Source organism: Arvicola amphibius, chromosome 2, assembly GCF_903992535.2.
Source record: "Arvicola amphibius chromosome 2, mArvAmp1.2, whole genome shotgun sequence".
Classification (NCBI taxonomy): Eukaryota; Metazoa; Chordata; class Mammalia; order Rodentia; family Cricetidae; genus Arvicola; species Arvicola amphibius.
In genome coordinates, this window is record NC_052048.2 from 75,590,494 (window position 1) to 75,609,564 (window position 19,071).

A 19,071-nucleotide genomic window follows, 5' to 3' on the forward strand; every position below is an offset into this window, starting at 1 on the left:
TGGTTATATGTTGCAATAGGGTTGTGGGTGGAACAATGAAGTTTAGACTCAGGATTCTCTTTTGGATAAGAAAAAAGGGGAATAGGTAGAATAGGATAGAATAATAAGGTAGATTAGTGTATCTACTCGTAAACTATTTTTTAGCAACTATTAGTTTTAGACAATTTACATTGGTATAGATTCTTGTATACTGATTCATGTGAAAATATTTTTTGTATTTCTAATATAATTTGTATACTGATACAAATTCAAAATCATATTTATCATATTGTGTAAGTTTCTATTTGTTTACAATGTTTTGTATATAAGTATAAAATTATTCTTGTCATACTGTATGTACATTTTTACTTCTGCTTATGATATTTTGTATATTGATACAAATTAAGGATATTTTTGTCATGTATATTTCTACCTCTGATAAAGATATTTTATACAATTTCAAGGTCATTGTTCTCATGCTGCATATCTGTTTAAAGATTGTTTATTTTTATAATATGAAGTCTTAGTCTTTAAGCTACATAGGTCATTAAGAATTACAGGTTAAAGCCAGGTGGTGGTGGCGCATATCTTTAATCCCAGCACTTTGGAGGGAGACTGGTGGATCTCTGTGAGTTCAAGGCCAGTCTGGTCTACAAGAGTTAGTTCCAGGAAAGGCCCCAAAGCTACAGAGAAACCCTGTCTCAAAACCAAAACAGAACAAAAGAAGAATGACAGGTTAATAGTCACCCATGTTTGTCATACTTATGCTAGTCAGGTTCTCCAGATGCATAAGGATGTACTCTGCATAGATAGGTCATCTTCAAACACTTCAAATGCTTACAGAATATCCTACAGAATATCACATTTAAATGCTTTAATAATTTAGAATTCTGTTGATGTGAGACATGACTGCTCCTGGCAGTACCAATCTACTCCCAAGAGAATGATGGTGACTGAAGACACTCCATATGGAGCTTGTTTTCTTCTCGGCAAAACTGGCCTATCAGGCAAAGAACTGCTCTTACCTTAACTGCTGATAGTAAGCACACTGTCCAATTTGGACAAGCAGGATTCAAAGAAGAGACTGCTGAACCTTGACAAGACAGGGTAGGGCAGTCTTTTGAATTATCCTGCTTCTGAAAGTGGTCTGTCAGATATTCTAGGTCTACAGCCAAACTTGGTTGACCCAATGTTACAGAGAGATGTTGGGTGACTGTCCAGGTAGCCAGCTGTTTCTGTCATTTCTTGCATCGTTTGGAAAACATTTGTTTGCACTTTGTGCTTACACTTCCTGCTTACTCAGGTAATATTTTCCTTCTTGAATTTTTGATAGGGTTGAAGACTAGATGATAAGTTACTATCCTCTCTTACTTTAGCTAAGGCATATTAGGTTCAAGACTTAGACCTTCAGAATAAGACAGCTATTAGAATAATCTCTGGTATTTGCCCATTACCTATTGCCTGGGCATGTAGTATATGTTTTTTTTCCTTGATGTTATTCTTGTTGGTTGTAGTTCTATTTTTACATATGTTATTACTCTTTCTCCTGGACAATACTTGACCATTGTTCTTATTGTATATAGTTTTGTATAGGTATAGAACCTTCTTATTTAGACCAAGAGGGGAAGTGTTGTAGGGATTTATTCTGCCAGTAGTTTTGGGGTACCTGCTTAAAGGCATGGCTCCTTGTCTGTGGACATGATATCTTAAAAGGAGAGAGAGGAGTCGCATACTCTCTTGGATTGTGAAGACTTGAGTCAGGTGGTGTGAAGCAGTGTGTGGCTGGTTCCCAGCTCCCTCAATCCCGTGAGCCTGTTCTCCCCAGCACTCCTCAATATATATACATATATATACATATATATGTACACACACATTATATATATATAATGTATGTATCTTTGTGATTCTTGCCATAGGATGGGGCTGTGCGGTATTCAAGCTAGAATGTTTCCTAATAAGTTATAGAACTAGAAGTTTAGAAACACTGCCATATAAGCAAATTGTAGTAAGAGACTGTTCATTTGTTTCCTGACCACCCAAACCTGAAATAATCACAAGGAAACTATATGAATTGCAACATTGCTTGGCCTATTAGCTCAGGCATTTTTGTTAACTAACTCTTACATCTTAAATTAACCCATTCCTATTATTTTGTATTTTACCACGAGGATAGTGGCTTACCAGTAAGGTTCTGGGGCCTCTGTCTCCTTCAGCAGCTACATGGTGTCTTGACTCTGTCTATTCTCTCTCTATAGCTTTTCCAGCCTGACTATATTCTGCCCTGCTATGGGCCAAAGCAGCTTCTTTTATTAACCAATGGTAGTAAAACATAATCACAGCATACAGAGGGGACCCACATCAGCAAATAGTATCTTCCAAAGTAGAAGCCAAAAGAGACAAAAACCCCAGAGAAATACTACACTATTTTGCTCTGCAGTACCTCTGAGCTGTAGCCTGCAGCCCTAGAGATGGGTTTTGTGTTGATATGGCTTGTCCCCTTTTCCAACACTCAGAAGGGAGATAGGACAAGTGTTAGAGTGCACTGGGGACAGGTTTCCTTGGGGCTGCAGGGCAGGGGAGTGAACTTAGGGAGACGCTAGGGAGCATGGGCAGGGAAAGACTACAGAAAAAAGGCACAGCAGATGGATTCAGAACAGCTGCCCACACCTTCTGACACCAGGCCACTAAAAGGCAAGCTAGAGCTTCAGGGCAAGGCAACCTGTAACTACGGAGGTGGTTGAATGGGAATGGTTCCTACAGGCTGATTATTTGAATGCTTTGTCCCCTGTTGGTGGAACTGTTTGGGAAGGATTAGAAGCTGTGTCTGTTTGGGTGGGTTTTGAGGTTTAAAAGGCCCCATTCCCAGTTAGGCTCCTTCTGCCTCATGTTTGTGAAGCAAGATCGGAGCTCTCAGCGACCTCTCCAGCACCATGCTTGCTGCTTTGCTCCCGTGTTCCTCATCACGGTGGTCATGGACTCACCCTCTGAAGCCCCAAATTAAGTGCTTCCTTTTAATAAGTTGCCTTGGTCATGGAATTTTGTCACAGTATTAAAAAATAACTACGACACCCATCACCAGAGGGGCCTCTGACTTGAATCAAAGAGCTAGGGGACTGAGGTGCCCCAACTCTGTCCTCACATGCAGCATCCAGGGCGAGGGTTCCACTTAGCAGAGAAAAGAGATTTTCCTAAAGTGAACAAATGAAGGAACAAAAACACTCAAAGTAACTAGATCACAGGGGGCTCTGCAAAAGCTTTTATTCTTTTTTCTTTCTTTCTTTGACATTGTTTGGTATATACTGTCAGGCATTTGAAAATTTTTTCTTTCTCTTTCTTTCTTTCTTTCTTTCTTTCTTTCTTTCTTTCTTTCTTTCTTTCTATTTTCTTTCAAATAAACAAGTTGTAACAATGGGAGTATCTCACTCCAATGCTTCAGAAATGTGATCATCCCTGGAAAGGTTCATTCCCCATGGCTCTGGGATAACTGAGGCATTGTCTTAATGCTGTACCACCTCAGACAAACAGCAGTATCTTAAATAACACGTAAGTGCTTTGGAAGGCAGAAAAAAAATTCTCTAGAAGTTTAAAAGTATCCTGATGGTGTGGAGAGACATGGCTTCTTCAGTCTGAGGCAACTTCACAGGACTCAGCAAACAGCGTCTCACCAGCCAGCAACCTCCAGGCCAGCTGCTCTGGCTGATTGCTGGTGAGTCTAAGAAGAACCGGCAGAAAGGGGTTATGAACCTGTCTAGTGGTCCTGACCTCCTGCGGCTGCCAGTGGTCATGAGTAAGCCCTTCATTCAAGAAGTAGTAAGTTTCTCTGCCATCAGTTCTTCCAAACAGAGCAGCAGAATTCAGAATCAGGCACCATGGCCATCATCAAAGGGCCAGAGAGCCCTCTGCTCCCACCTCATCACCTGCTGCCCACTGTGCAGAAGACATGTGTACAGTGTTTACAAGTTAAATTATTTCCTTATATTATAATAAAGGATCATTTGATATGATTCTCTTTGAAAAGTCTTTCCAATTCCATTCTTAAAATTAACTTATAAAAATGTGCAAAACCCAACACTGACTTCAAATAAATAGGGCAAAGATGTGGGAAGAGCTAAACTTTGTTGATGCTTTTTTTTTCTTTTCTTTTTTAATGAAAAGTTTAAAAACAGCAGCTGCCCGTCAAGCAGCCGCAGGGTGAGTGGAAGTGGAGGCTTCACCACTGGCCTCAGCTGCATTTCCAATTGAGGTTTGTTGTGCTCAAAATTCACAGTGGATGCCCCCACTGAGGTCCTTCACCACACCCTCCTTGATCAACTTTAGGAGGAACTTGGTCTCTGTGGTCACATTGTGCATGACTTGAAAGTTCATGGCGCCCATGCACTGACTGTCGAAGTAATGCAGAGGAATCCTGGGTCGACTGAGGTCATATCCAAAACCTGCCAAGCTGACTTCATCACACAGATGTGTGGCTAAGACGATGGCAATGACACCGATCGTGGGGATGTTCTGAAAAGAACACAGACCAATTTATTCCATTTATTTATTTTAAAAAATAATACTTTAACTCATTTTTAATTTTTATTTTTTTCAGACAGAGTTTCATTATGTAGCTCTCTGGTTGTCCTGGAACTCACAGAGATCTACCTGCCTCTGCTCACCAAGTGCTGGGCTTAAAGATGTGCACCACTACACCTGGCTATTTTTAAATTTTTGAAAATATAATAACTACATTTACCCCTTCTCTTTCTTCCCTCCAAACCTCTTCTTGCTCTCCTGCAAATTCACAGCCTCTTTTTTCACTAGTTGTTATTGCATGCATGCACACACACACACACATACATATACACACATACATATACATACACACACATATACATACACACACACATATTCTTAAATATAATCTTCTGGGTCTGTGTTATTTGTATATATGCTGTAAGGATCTATCAGGTCTACTTCAGAGAGGACCCTCTGTGGTCCTTCCCAGGGCATGGTTTGTGGATCCCATCCCTCCTGTGGGACACATTCTCCCTTATTAAAATCTCATTTCTCCCATATATCTAGTTGCTGCTAGTGTCCCACTAATGTTACAATTTGCTGTTCCTAGACCATTTTTATATACACAGCAGATAAACCAGACCTGAATTAAGGACATTATCTTCCTTGATTTTTAAATTGTAATTAATTAACTCAACTATCCTTTTATATTTTTAAGATGTATAAATGTATGTGTGTGTGTGTGTGTGCACACGTGCGTGCACATACGCGCACGTGTGCACACATGAGCACTTGGACAGACATGTCTCTTTACATGCCTGGAGGTCAGAGGACAACTTTCAGGAGTTGATTCTCTTCTCCCTGTGGGCCCAGGACTGAACTCCTGTTATGCAGCATGCGTCTTCGTGCTCATCCCAGTCTGGTTGTTGTTGTTTAAGATAGGGTCTTGCTATGTAACCCATGCTGGCTTCTATACCATGACTTCCTACTTCAGCCTGTGGAGTGCTGGATTTTATGTGTCTCTCTGCCTGGCTATATTTACTCCTTTCAAAATAGATTCAACTAACTTTGGCTCAGCAGGCCTAAGGCTCATCCCATTTTAGCTTCTCACTGTTGGCACACCCTCTGTCTGCCTAGCATCCTGTCATGCCTCCTGGGATGTTCAAGCCTGGCACAAGCTTTCTGCATCTTCACTAAAGTTTTGAGTAAAAACAGTGCCATAAGACAAGCCCAGAGAGCTTGTGGCTAACAGTCCTGAGGGCTGTTGCTGGTCCAATTGCAGACCATTTCCCGTATCTGCGATGTGTGAGCCCAGAAATGTTTCAAGTATTTCTGGAGTACTTGTTCATACACAGGACCCACATGTACTGATGCTCTTTTGTATTACACACATGCCTTATACATGTACTATAATTTTATAAGTATTTAGTGTTTTTTTTTGTTTTTTCTTTTTTAAGATGGAGTTTCTCTGTGCAGTCCTGGCTGCCCTGCAACTCACTTTGTTGACCAGGCAGGCTTCAAAGTTTTAAAGAAATGGGCCAAGCTACAATAAAATCATTTTCCCACACCACCACCTTCTGGCAGCACATGCTAATTGCAGGTTAACAACCTACCCAATAGAAACCTAGAACACAAAGGTTCTCAGATTATCTGGATAACTGAAAATATTACCATGTACAGATCTAATGAAGTCTGAATGTCTGGCATGGGGCCAGACTGAAAAGCACTGTCTTAGAGGGCTGACTTCATTTATCATCATCTGTGAAGCACTGGTAGCTACCAAGTCTTAGTATCTTACAGAGATACAATATACGGAACCTTTTCAGATTAACAAAGAGCCTTGTCATATCTGGCAGCTGAATGTGGCCCTGGGGCCAAGATGCCTTACTTAACATTTCAGTAACATATGTGTTACTGTACTAAAGAGTACACTAGAAGGCTAATTCAACCATGAGAAAACCTGGCACAAAGGGGCGGAACGATAATCATGCGTGAATCTGTCTGGTCAATGAGTAGGTAGGTTTCCCTACTAGAGATGCTTCTAGGGGTATAGATGAGTCCACACAAAACTTAAACATATTTTCTCTTGTACACAGAGAACAGTTAATTGAGCAGTAACAAATATACCTTGTCTTGGCCCCAGAATCTCAGCTGAGGCTCTGAGTACTGAAGGATGTCAAAGGCAGTTTCTTTGATGATAATTGGGTTCAAAATCCTGAAGTGTTTGGCCTGGAGTGGGATTTTTTCTGCCACCTGCTTCCAAAAGAAGAGCCGAACCCAAAATGGCTAAGGAAAGAAAACAAGCAATCGTCAGGTATACTTACTAATGTTATTCTGTCAGCAGAGGGTAAGAAGGTTAATTATGCCAAGGTCATGAGCACAACTCCAGCTGGCCCTGTACCCTGAACCCTAGAGCATAGTTACCTAAATGCATGGAAATCTAGTACTTCTGCCTAATAATGTAACCCCGAAACTTGCAAATTACAAAGCTGGTGCAGACCTGAACAGAAATGACAGAACCAACTTGCTTGCTTGAGGAAGAAATTCCCCAAGGATGACCTGAGCCAGGGCTCTTTTACAGTCTACAGCATTCCCAGGGAAGGTCAACAGCTCGACTTAGGAGTGGTTAAGTGCGGGGAGTGCCTTGTTGGATGGATTCTCACCACGAACCCACTTTCCACTGACTTTATTTCCTAGTCTCATCAAATTGCTTAGCAACTGACTAGAGGTCACTTCATTTTCCCATCAGAAATTCTATGCAATAGAAACTCCAGAAGGTCATGGTCATCCGCAGAGAACCAGGCTCAGGACATGTAAACTGTTCCATCATGTGGTATGGCCTACTAAATGAAAAAAAGAATGCCTATTTAACCACGTATTATATGCACGTGTACGTGTATGTGTGTGTAGTGTCATGGCACATGCATGGAGGCCGGAGGATGATCTCTGGGAATCATTTCTCTCTTTCTACCATGCACCTCCTGGGGGTTGAACCTGGGGTGCCAGGCATGGTGGCAGGCACCTTTACCCTCTGAGCCATCTCTGTGGACCCTATCCTGTTAGTTTTGGAGATAGTAATTTATTACCAGCTTGATAATTGAGCTCTGAAAATTATTTCACTTTAATGCATGGGACTACAAAGCAGTATTGATTGATTATGGGACAGACCAACAAGAGGAAGCTGAGCCAGTGGAGGCCTCCGCTGCTGCCCTTCGAGGATGCTTTGGATTTACTGCAATGAGAGGCTCCTGCCCACGGCATCTTAGAGAACATCTTTGAGATGGTTATTTGTATAAACTTCAGCACAGTTTACATTCATCCAGCAAATCTCACTTCTGGAACTAACTAAAAGTCATCCAGTCCATGTCTGCAGAACAAAGTAATCAGCCTCGGAATAGAGAGCGTGGTCTTAATGCTGCCTTTTAGTGACAACACCATTTTCACATGAAATTCTTTTGTAGTTTTGCTTTGCTTATTTATTTGCTTGTTTCTGAGACAGAGTCTCGTGTAGTCCAGGCTGGCCTAAAATTCTACACAGCTGAGGATGGCCTGGAGTTATCCTCCTGCTGCCACCTCCCAAGTACTGAGAATATAGGTGTGTGCCCCTTTAGCCGGCTTTATGTGGCAACAGGGAATGAACCCAGGCCTTGTGCACGCTCGGCGAGCACGCCACAGACCGAGTTACATTTTCAGTTCCATGTGCCAAGTCTTAATCAGGTTCTGAAGCAAATATGCAGGGGAGTTCTGAGGGATTTCTACAAAGAGGGAGAATATCATTTCAAATACCACACAAAAGAATGTACTCTACTGTGAATATTTAAAAATAAAAGCCCATAATTTCAATCTAAGATGCCCCCACTTTTACCACGGCTGGATTTCCAGAAGAATTCTGAGGGCTTACCAGGGTTTCATTTTTTATCATTGCTTGAAGCCACTTGAAATCAACACTCTTGAATAAAACAGTAACGAACAAGTCACTGGCATAGTACTCCACCTCCGACAGCGGGGCGCCCTCTGGGTAGGTCATCCTTATGGTGGTTTTGTTTCCAACGTGTTCAGAATAACCCTCAACTGGTGCACTGTTTAACCTAGTCAAACAAAGAGGAACAATTGACAAAGGAAGTCATTAATAATCTTGTCACACTGTGTGACATCCCAGCATCCTATGTCACATCCTTCATGAATCAGGACACTGTTGGAGCAGGCATCCCTCCCAGTGACCTCAGGGGTCTGCACATCGCTGCCCTTCAGGGGGCTGGCTGAACACGGCCCCAAGCCCATGCTGGAGCACCAGGACATAACCCGAGACTGTCAACTTAGGCAGTTCTGTCATGTCCTGGTATTTTAAGCCAATCCAAACATAACATTTGGGGCTTTCCTGGATATTACTTTCTTTGAAAGTCTCCCATTTGCTCAGATAATTAAGAGTTCTTGCCAGAATTCCAAAGTCTCCTGAGTACTTGGGGTTACAGAGCTACGCACTGTGCCCGGCTAGTTAATGGTCTTCTGAAATCGCATAAAAATGTCAGCCACATAGTTGTGTCTAACCTTGCTATCTCATGCTACTTCCTCTTCCTGATCTTTAACACCCAATCCCTTGGTCATTAAAACTGGCTACTGGACAGGACAGTTAAATGCCAGAGCACGTCACTGGGCCAGGTGGTTTTCCTTTTTCTGTTTTGAAAAGGAAAGGTACTGCTGATATAAAGTCTGCAGATTAGGTCTGTAGGTACTAATGTATGGACACAACTTATTAATTGCATTATGCTAACTTTCTGAGTCTGAGTATGGTGTCTCTGTTCTCAGGAAAAGCATACTCAAGTTCTTAGGGCTTGCTATTGCAACTTTCAAACAGGGTCAGGAGAGAGGAACGGTACAGACGCTATCTAATCTTTAACAGCTCAACCAAAATCTTCCAGTTTGATGATGGCCCAAAGCAGTGTGCATCTGACAGAAACCCCGTTCTGAACTTCAGATTTTCTTCTTTTCCTGGGCTGCTAACATCTGTGGTATGATATGTTTTATGATGCCACAGAGTGAAAGCCATGTGGATCACGAGGGGAAGAGATTGGCAGTCTACACTAAGCTCAGATGTCTAGAAGGTTAGGTGGAGTCAGTGCCTCCCCACTTCTCCCCTCCCCTTACATGCATGAGTGGGTTGACATGGGGAGTCTTCCTCAAATGCTCTCCAACTTATCGCCTGAAACAAGGTCTCTCTATTGAAGCCAAAGTTCACCAGTATGGCTAGTCTAGGTAGCCAGCCTGCCTCTGCCTTCTGAACCTGGACTTATAAAGCATGGAATCTACAGGTTGGCTGTCATGACTGCCTGGCGTTTACTCAGGCACTGGAGACCTGAACTCCAGTCCTGCAGCAAGAGCCTTATGCACTGAGCTGCTTCCCTTGCCCTTTAATGCATTCCTGACAGAAAAGTATGCTGGACGTACAGAGGGAAGCCTCAAAAGCCAAGGGCATCTGTATAGAGCCAGGGAAAATAAGCAAATGGAAAGTGTGTGGTCAACCAGGGAATCTGAGAGAAGGTAAATGAAATGATTTGTACTATTCCCACAAAATTATGAGAATAAAAATGCTGCTTAGCCAATCTTTGTCTTTCTAAAAAGGCTCCAAGCACCTTCACTGTCCCTGGCCTCTCTGTGCAAGGAGCCCTTGAAGTCCTCATGCCCCAATCCTGCCACCCCAGGGCATCAAGCCTCTTTTCTGGCCCTCCCAGCTATGTTAGCCCCCTCCTCACACCAGGCAGGGCTCCTCACTCAGCCGTCCCCACCTGACTCCTTTCTGAGAAGACACGCTGCTATCCTTCAGAGCCAGCCTGAGGTGCAGCCTTCTCTAGCCACCTCTGCCCTGAACTGAAGGTCTGCACTGCCAGCACCCATTCTCCCCCTACCTCCCACAGCCTGGCCCTGCACCGCCAGACGGGTGGGGGCTCCTGGCCCTGCTCTGTACACTGCTACTTGCACATAGGCATTCATGGATCTGCTCAATGGGACCAGGTGCAAGGGTCTGGAGCTTCCAGAGCTTGTATTTAAACAGTTAGGGACCGGCACCTTTGTGTCTTTCATGGCACCTGCTAGGGATGACAACACCACCCACTGGGGTTACTCTGAGAGAAGAAAGCACTTAACACTGTAAGGCAACAAAAAGCCTGAGTGTACGGCAGGCGTCAGACGTCATAGCCACTGACCCCCATAAGCCTAGCTCGCTCTGCTCCTGCTCTGTGTGGTCTGCGGCTCCCTTCTGCGTCCTCCTACTTTTTTTTCCTTGCCCCTTTAAACACGTAATCATTCACCGACTGTACCTTGCTGTAGCCCTCGGCTTCCTATGCGTTCTTCTGAAGTAGCCGTGGCGTTTATGAGCACTGAACATAACCCTGTCGCTCACTGCTCTTAGCACATTGCCTCCACCGTGGATGAACCTCACTGCTTCTAGGGTACAGATGAGGAAACTGAGGCATCACGGAGTGGCTGGTCCAGATCACAAGGGTCCCATGTGAGCATCATCACTTAGAGGTCAAAATGTCTGGAGTGGATTTTATTATGTCCCTCACTAACTGTTCCTTCCACTTTCGGGTGTCTAACAGCGGTTTCTAAGGCCAAAGGCGCCTGGAGCCAAAATCTTGGTATAATTTGATATCAGTTTTCAAACCGTTAAAAGGGGCTGCCAATCTGAGTGACTTTTCAGTATGTTGCTCAGATTCAGCCCTCTGTCACTGCTCCCCCTTTCTGTGTGTAACCCCCATCCATGTGTGCCAGTCACACCTTCCCCCTAGGCTCTGTTCCCATTCTCATGTCTTCAATCCGCCCAGACTGAATTAGGACCCAGCTCCTGTGATTAATTTATGCAGTGTACTAAGGGTTGAAAAAACAGATGCAGGCTTTGGAGATACCGATTCTATTCTAAACAACTTGTCGAGGGAACTAATCAGATAAAAAGATAAAAAGACATGTGGATAAAAACATGCAAAGCAATTTCATAATAAAAAGTAAAAAGATGAGAACATTCTAACGTCTGGCAAGAGAGTCACCCAATAATTTATCTTCTTCTAAAGGAGTTCTAAGATATTAATGGCTTTAGAAACTAATCATAAGGCTAAACTACTTTGTAAAGCAGGGCTGGAGAGATGGCCCAGTGGTTCAGAGGACTTGCTCTTCTTTCAGAGGACCTCAGTTTAGTGCGAGCACTCATACTGGGTGGCTCACAGGAGCCTCTAACTTCTGATGCTCTCTTCTGGCCTCTACGGGCACATGTGTGCATGTTCACATACACACTTACAGATAAACAAAATCAATCTTTCGGGAGGGAGAGAGACACACACACACAGATGCAAGCACATGTCCAGAGCCACAGTGAGCACCATAGCAAACCAGCAGTGGCTGGCCGCGCGGGCTAGGGGCAGCTGCCATTCTCTCCCTAATAATGGCAGACTTTACATCTTCCACTGGAAAGCCCTTCTTTCCTCGTTGTCACTGATACAGAGCCTCGAGTACTGGAAGCAAGTATTCTACCACACCCTAACCTAGGGGAAGAACTTAAGCACAGTGTGGTGGAGCACACCTTAATCCCGGCACTGGGGAGGTTCATGCCAGCCTGGTCCACATAGTGAGTTCCAGGACAGTCAGAGCTATCTAGAGAAACCCTGACTCAAAAGACCAAAACCAAAAAACCAAACAAATAAGCCAATGAACAAAATCTCCTTTAAAGAGTTAGGTGAAGTCAGAGAACTCTAGAATGGCTGCCTAGTGCTTGTGCTGAGTTCTAACTACCCGAGGGGCCTTCTATCCTAGCTAGCACTGTCTCGTAGGGCTCGCTATCCCAAGCCAGGTGTCCCCCATCATATTCCTGTCCTGCACCATCCTGTAGCCCCTCCCTAGCTAACACACTGTTTACCAAACCCTCCCATCCTTCCAAATCCCCCTCTTCTGAAAGGCTTAGCAAGTGACTTCAGCCCACAGCATACTCCTTGAATCTAGCATAACCAATAAATAGTTTGGGACACCTGGCCATTTATGGTTCTGTTTCAAAAACCCAGGAGTTGAAACAGAGATGCTGAAAGAGCTTCCAGGGATCCTCTGTCCCCAGAGCTGCACTGGCCCAGAGCACGAGCCTAAATTTTAGATAAAGCTGGTTTTGAGTGCAGATACCTTATCACCACATCGAACTGGTTGAGGGCATGGCCCAGCTCTAGTCCATGGAGGATGCCGCCATTCCCAATAACCACGCAGCGCTGGCAGTGCTTGACTCTCAAGTGTTCAGGAAAGTCATGCTCGGGCAGCAAATCCAAGAGGCTCTGAACTTTACTGGAGAACTTCCGGAATCCAAAAGGAGGGTCATACTTGAGCTCGGCTTCACTGGCCCCGGGAACCTTCTGCACAAAGGGTTCCAAATTCATGCTGTACCTGTCCTCAAATAACTGAGCCATAGCTTTCTTCGCGAACCTGGGCCGGCATTCCTGCTGTAAGACTTGCTGGGCGTATCTCTGAGCTCTCTGAAAGGGGATGACCAACATGGGCTTTAAAACCTCGGCAACATTAGAAATAACACTGTGTAGACAGACACTCGGTCCTGTGATGCCTGGAGCCACTCCCTTGTTGATTACCATCTGCTAATACAGAACATTCGCCTTTTAGGGTTAGCTTTTGCTCAGGAACAGGACGGAACCAGGAGGCCACATCACATGGCAAGAATAGAAACTCCACAAGGGTACTGATTTCATTATGCCCGTGAGACAAACCAGTCACATGAAGACGGGCACTAAGGAGACAGCACTTACCTGCAGTGTGTGAAGTGGTCAGGTTTCTAGAAGCTTGATTTGGGGACCACAGGCCGAGGAGATGAAGAGGCAATGCATCTAACAGGCATGGTGTTTCAATTTTGCACACTGAAAAGTTCTGGAGGGCCAGCAAGATGGCTCAGTAGGTCAAGGTGGCTGCTGCCAACCCTGACGATCTGAGTTCCATCTCCAGGACCCACATGACAGGAGAGCTGACTTCCAAACATGGTCCTCTGACTTCCATTCTATGCTATGATGCACACACACATACACACAGACACAGACAGAAACACAGAGATGCACACACTCTCTCTCCTTCTCGTCCTCTCTTCTTCTCTCTCTAAAAGAGAAGTTCTAGAGGCCTGCTTCATCATGCTGAATTGGACCCAGTAATGCAGCTTAGTGGTAATCTTTGCTTGACATGTTGCAAGACTCTGGTTTGGTTAATCCTGCACCCCAGCGGTTAAGATGGTTAAATTGTGTTACATGATTTTCTGTTTGCTTATTTTTTTTTTACCACAGCAATAATAAAGAGCTTCACATTTTCTATCTAGCAGGGCAAGAAACAGTCTTGTTTATCAGTAGGGTTAACTGGCTTTGGACAGTCTAAAGACAAATGACCTTCAGTGTTATCAGGAAACAAGTGTCCTGATACACAGGACTTGCTAGCTCAAATGCGTGTTCCCAGAGCTAATGGCTCCGATCAGCAAAGCACAGCTATTGAGGGCGAGGCCCAAAGACGCCCCACATGCTCAACAGCCTCGCCTGCCTCACAGGCCTGCTGCGCCTGCCTCACAGGCCTGCTCCAGTGCAGCTTCCTTCTGTGTGCACTGGAGAACAGGTGGATGTGAGGGTGCCCCCAGGACACCTATTTCTAGGACCTCATCTTGTCTTTAAACCTGTCCATACGTCAGAAAGATTCTCAGTGCTGCAGTCTGAAACATCACCTCAGCTGGTTTCCTCAGAGTCTTAGGATTTTACTCTATTTTTATTACACTTTATTCTGTGCACATGTGCATGTGTGTGCCTGTGCCTTAGTGTGTGTGTGCATGCGCGTGTGCATGCATGTATGTGTGTTCATGTGGGAGGTGTGGGGACAACTCATGGGAGCCAGTTTTCCCCTTCCTCCATGTGGGACTAAGGGATGGCCGGACTGTAAGGCTTGGCAACAACGAGGCGTCTGAACACACAGAGCCACCTTACCAGCCATTATCTAATTTTTGTAAAATATATTTTTGAGGGAAACATATTTCCCTCATTTTAGTAGAAAACCTTTCAAATATTTTAAAAGTATAGCCTTGGAAAGTTATTAAGTACCTATAAAGGGCACAGCACGTGCATTTTGGGACTGGACTCCATTTTGGAAAAGAGGAACTGATGGATAATCTCACAGCCTCATACTCCTCGTGGGTACCCTACAATAAGGTTACTGGTGAGGTTCCTGTGGTTTCACGGTGGTATAACCAGTAGAGTGAATTACTTCTCTGGGCTGCTCACACGCCACGGCTTGAAACAGCGACTTCTACACCCACAGGAAAGAACAACACTCCGGAGAGTGGCGCAGGTAGGGACTAGCATCTTCCCCAGGAATTAGTCAGAAAGCCAAGCAAGGAATCTGTCATAACCCTGTGTCCTCACAAATACCAGTAAGCAAAGCACACAGAGCCGCCTCTGCCTTCATTCACATCGATAGACTCCAGGTCTGGAGGTCATAGACAGCCATTTTCGAAGCCCCAAAGACTCAGTTAACCCCTAGGATACACGCCAGAGGTCCAGGGCAGCGCCTCTCTGTCTGGACTGGAAGGAGGTTGCAAGCAAGCCGGAAACATGTGCACAGCTCTCTTATGCTGCCAAATCTTTCCTTTAGAAGTGTCCTTCAAAGAGGAGTGAAATTTCATTCCATTCCCTGTCCTGGCAAAGGATTCAGTTTCAGGCTTCAAATTTAATTAAGCAGAGCCCAAGGTCCAGCAGTTACCTTCTGCAGTAACTCTCCCTGTGCCTGCTTCACAGCTGTGGCAGGACATCTGAGGGAGCGAGCAAGCATACACGGCTAAATGGCACTGGGGATGCTGCAGCCACTGCAAGTCCCTCCTCACTTCTGTTTCCCTTGTTTGTAGCCACGCTGAGCTCTGAACGTGCCTGCAATCACAGGGGCTAACTTTTCCAAACCAGAATGTACTTTGGCACCTCTCTTCCTTTCCCTACATGGGGTTCACAGCTCAGAAAAATAATTCAAAGAAGGAACAGCTTACTTTAAGGAATGGAGCACGGCAGCTAAGTGAGGGAGGGCTGACTGGCAAGCCCCAGCCCCTGGCCTGGGTGACACTATCCACAAGGCCCTGGGATTCAGAGAGCTGATGTTACTCTTACAAGATACAAGATACTGTGTCAAATCTAGGGATGGAAATAAAACCTTTAGTTCTTCAAAATCTCCAGGTTGAGCTTCTCAGTACCAACAATGAGAAGAAAGGTACCTTAAAGGTCCAGCTGTTTAATGATGTGACATTTGCCATGAAACACAACATGGAAGTTCACCGAAGGGAATTAAGGTCAAGCTAATTCCCGCAGCAGAATCTCCATGCCATCTCCAGTCCTTAGCATTAAGGACCATGTTTCTTAGAAACACAAATAAGAGGCACACTTGTGAGTACACAATGAAGTTCCATCTGCATACCTACTGATTCTATAATTTCACGAGAGGAGGAAATTTAGGTCAAAGAACTTCAGGTTAACTAAATATGGGAAGACAACTCTTGGGACCTGGGGGCGGTTACTATGGAAATGCTTGTTTCCATATCTGTAATTGCACACTGGCTTCTTCCTCCCTTTGAGGACCAAAGCATTTTGCCTCGTGTCTGGCAAAATTGAGGAGCCAAGTTTTCAGGCACAAGTTACCTGTCTACAGCCTCGCTGTGAATAAGCAGACAAAACTTAAGAAAACTCAAGGGAAGGACGCCACAGCGAAACCTCAGTGAGGAGGCAGAAACTCGAGGGAAGGACGCCACAGCGAGACCTCTGTGTGGAATTAGGTGCGAATTGATTATAAAGGGATCTGAGGGAACTAACTAGGGTTGGAATACCCCAAGATGAATTTAGTGCAAATGTGTAATTCAGAGACTAGCCCAAAGGAGTAGGTCCTACTGTGTGTGTTCATACTCACCTGCTAGGACAGAAAGGCTGGGTAGTTTCAGGTCTACTTAACTAGCAGTATCATCTGGGTTAAAGCAGTAGACATGGGGTAGGTACTTCAGCTTTTTCATTTGGAGTGTTCTGTGGAAAGGGAAGTGGTACCAAAGACAGCAAAGATGATGTAGGTGGATTTTCTGTCTATGTGTTAATTTCATTGGTTAATTAATAAAGAAAACTGCTTGGCCTGATAGGTCAGAACATAGGTAGGCGGGGAAGACAGAACAGAATTCTGGGAGGAAGAAAGCTGAGTCAGGCAGACGCCATAGCTCTCCTCTCCAAGATGGACGCAGGTTAGAATCTTCCTGGTAAGACACCACCTCGTGGTGCTACACACATTAATAGAAATGTGTTAATCAAGATGTAAGAGTTAGCCAGTAAGAGGCTAGAGCTAATGGGCCAGGCAGTGTTTAAATGAATACAGTTTGTGTGTTGTTATTTCCGGGGCTAAGCTAGCCGTGCGGAAACCAGGTGGGACGAAAAGCAGACCTGCTCGCCTCATCACTACACAGAGATGTGTGCAGGGTGTCGCTGCCCCAGGCCTAGGACCAGCTCGGAAGGATGAGCCTGCAGACTGCAAACACAGTTAGTGGGGTCTGCGGAGCTGAGATAGCTGAGGAACTGGGCCACAATCATTAACCATACTGCACGGAATGCTGTCCCCATGGGGGTCTGTGGTCTTTGGCTCCCTGAAAAAAGAGTGGGTCAAGTTCAAATCACTCTACCACTCATTCAAACCAAGCCTAAATTAATATAACACGACAGTCTCTCCTCAAATACCCTTTAAGCACAATTTCAATCTGAGCACTCCCGATATGCCTGAACATCACTTCAGAGACGACTGCTGGTCTTGTCAACAACGGGCACATCAATGGGCACCGCTAAGTGAGAACACACAAACTCTACAACTGGGCGGCTACTCTCCCAGACCTGCAGAATGAATGCCACTTGAGCCCAGCAAAACTGGGGACACTAGTATCTGACAAGGCAGGTAGGGTACTGTTCATGTTTCTGGAAGCTGGATGTAACCAACGACGCTAACAGGGATCGCTCTTCTGAGACTACACATGCATGAGCTCTCAAATCTGCCCACGGGTAAAGCCAGGGGTGCGGTGCGCATCTGCGGTCCCAGTCCGTGCTGCACAACACATAACAAACCAGTGCTATGTGCTGTGCTTCTGAGCCCCTGTCTGTCCCATTTCCCATATCTTTTCCTACTGTGCCCACCTCAAGCCCTCCATGACAAGCTGCACATACCAGAAGATCAGCGACATCTTGCCTGGACCTTTCTGAAAAGTGGGGCAGCCTGACAGGGTTAAACTGGTTTTTGAATGTTGCTGTTGTTTTATGTCGTCCCCTTCTCCCCAAGAAAGGTGGGAACAGTGAGCCAGCTGAGCAGGGAAAAGTGCTCCATAATATCAACCTGAACCTGAGTTTAATCCCTGGAACCTGCGTGGTGGACAGAAAGAGCCAACTCCTTCCTCTAAGTGTCCTATGACCTCTATGTGTGTGCTGTGTCATGTATGTGTCAACACACACACACACACACACACACACACACACACACACACACACACACTTTTTTAAAAAAGATGTTAAAAGAGCTACTAAGAGTTTAAGGCAAGCCTGAGACACACAAGAGCCTGCCTTTACCACATGGCATTGGCATAACAGGAAATAGGTGAATCAATGGAATTCAACTGAAGACCCACACATAAATCCATATACCTATGGACACCTGAATTTTGACAAAGGAAGCTAAAATTATACAATGAAAAAAAAAGAAAGCTTCAAATGGTGCTGTTCTAACTGGATGTCAGCATGTAGAAGAATGCAAATAGATCTGTATCTATCACCCTGCATGAAACTCAAGTTCAAGTGGATCAAAGACATCAACATAAAACCAGATACACTGAGCCTGATAGAAGAGAAAGTGGGACTAGCCTCGAACACATTAGCACAGGAGACAACTTCCTGAACAGAAAACAAGATCAACAATTAATAAATGGGACCTCATGAAACTGAAAAGCATCTATAAGGCAAAGGAAATTCAACAGACAAAACAGCAGCCCACAAAACGGGAAAAGATTTTCACCAACTCCACATCTGACAGAGTGCTAATATCCAAAATATTAAGAAACTAGAAATCAAAAAACAAATAATCCAATTTAAAAATGAGGTACAGATCCAAACAGAATTCTCAGCAGAGAACTCTCAAATGGCTGAAAAATACTTTAAAAAGTGTTTAACATCCTTAGCCATCAGGGAAATACATATGAGATTCCACCTTACACCTGTCAGAATGGCTAAAATCAAAAACACAAATGACAGCTTTTGCTAGAGAGGAACAAGAAAAACACCTCTATTGCTAGTGGAAGTGCAAACTTGTACAGCTACTTTGGAAATCAATATGGCAATTTCTCAGAAAATTGGAAATTGATCTACCTCAAGACTCAGTTATACCCTTCTTGGGCATATACTCAAAGGATGCACACTCATACCACAAGGACATTTGCTCAACCATGTTCATAGAAGCATTATTCATAATAGCTAGAATCTGGAAACAACCTAGATGCCCCTCAACTGAAGATTGGATAAAGAAAGTGTGGCACATTTACACAATGGA

General features: G+C 44.4%; 1 protein-coding gene across 2 annotated transcripts in view; it reads right to left on the reverse strand.

Annotated features, from left to right (window-relative positions):
• Positions 1–3,204: 3,204 nt before the first annotated feature.
• Positions 3,205–19,071, reverse strand: part of St3gal5 (ST3 beta-galactoside alpha-2,3-sialyltransferase 5) — a 57,335-nt gene continuing 41,468 nt past the window's right edge. For both annotated transcript variants that reach the window (XM_038320230.2, XM_038320231.2), the window contains exons 4-7: positions 12,631–12,974; positions 8,375–8,561; positions 6,601–6,759; positions 3,205–4,482 (exon numbers count right to left, since the gene is read on the reverse strand). In XM_038320230.2, the coding sequence (XP_038176158.1) occupies positions 4,234–4,482; positions 6,601–6,759; positions 8,375–8,561; positions 12,631–12,974 (939 nt within the window). In that variant the 3' untranslated portion in view covers positions 3,205–4,233. The remainder of the gene's footprint in view (positions 4,483–6,600; positions 6,760–8,374; positions 8,562–12,630; positions 12,975–19,071) is intronic.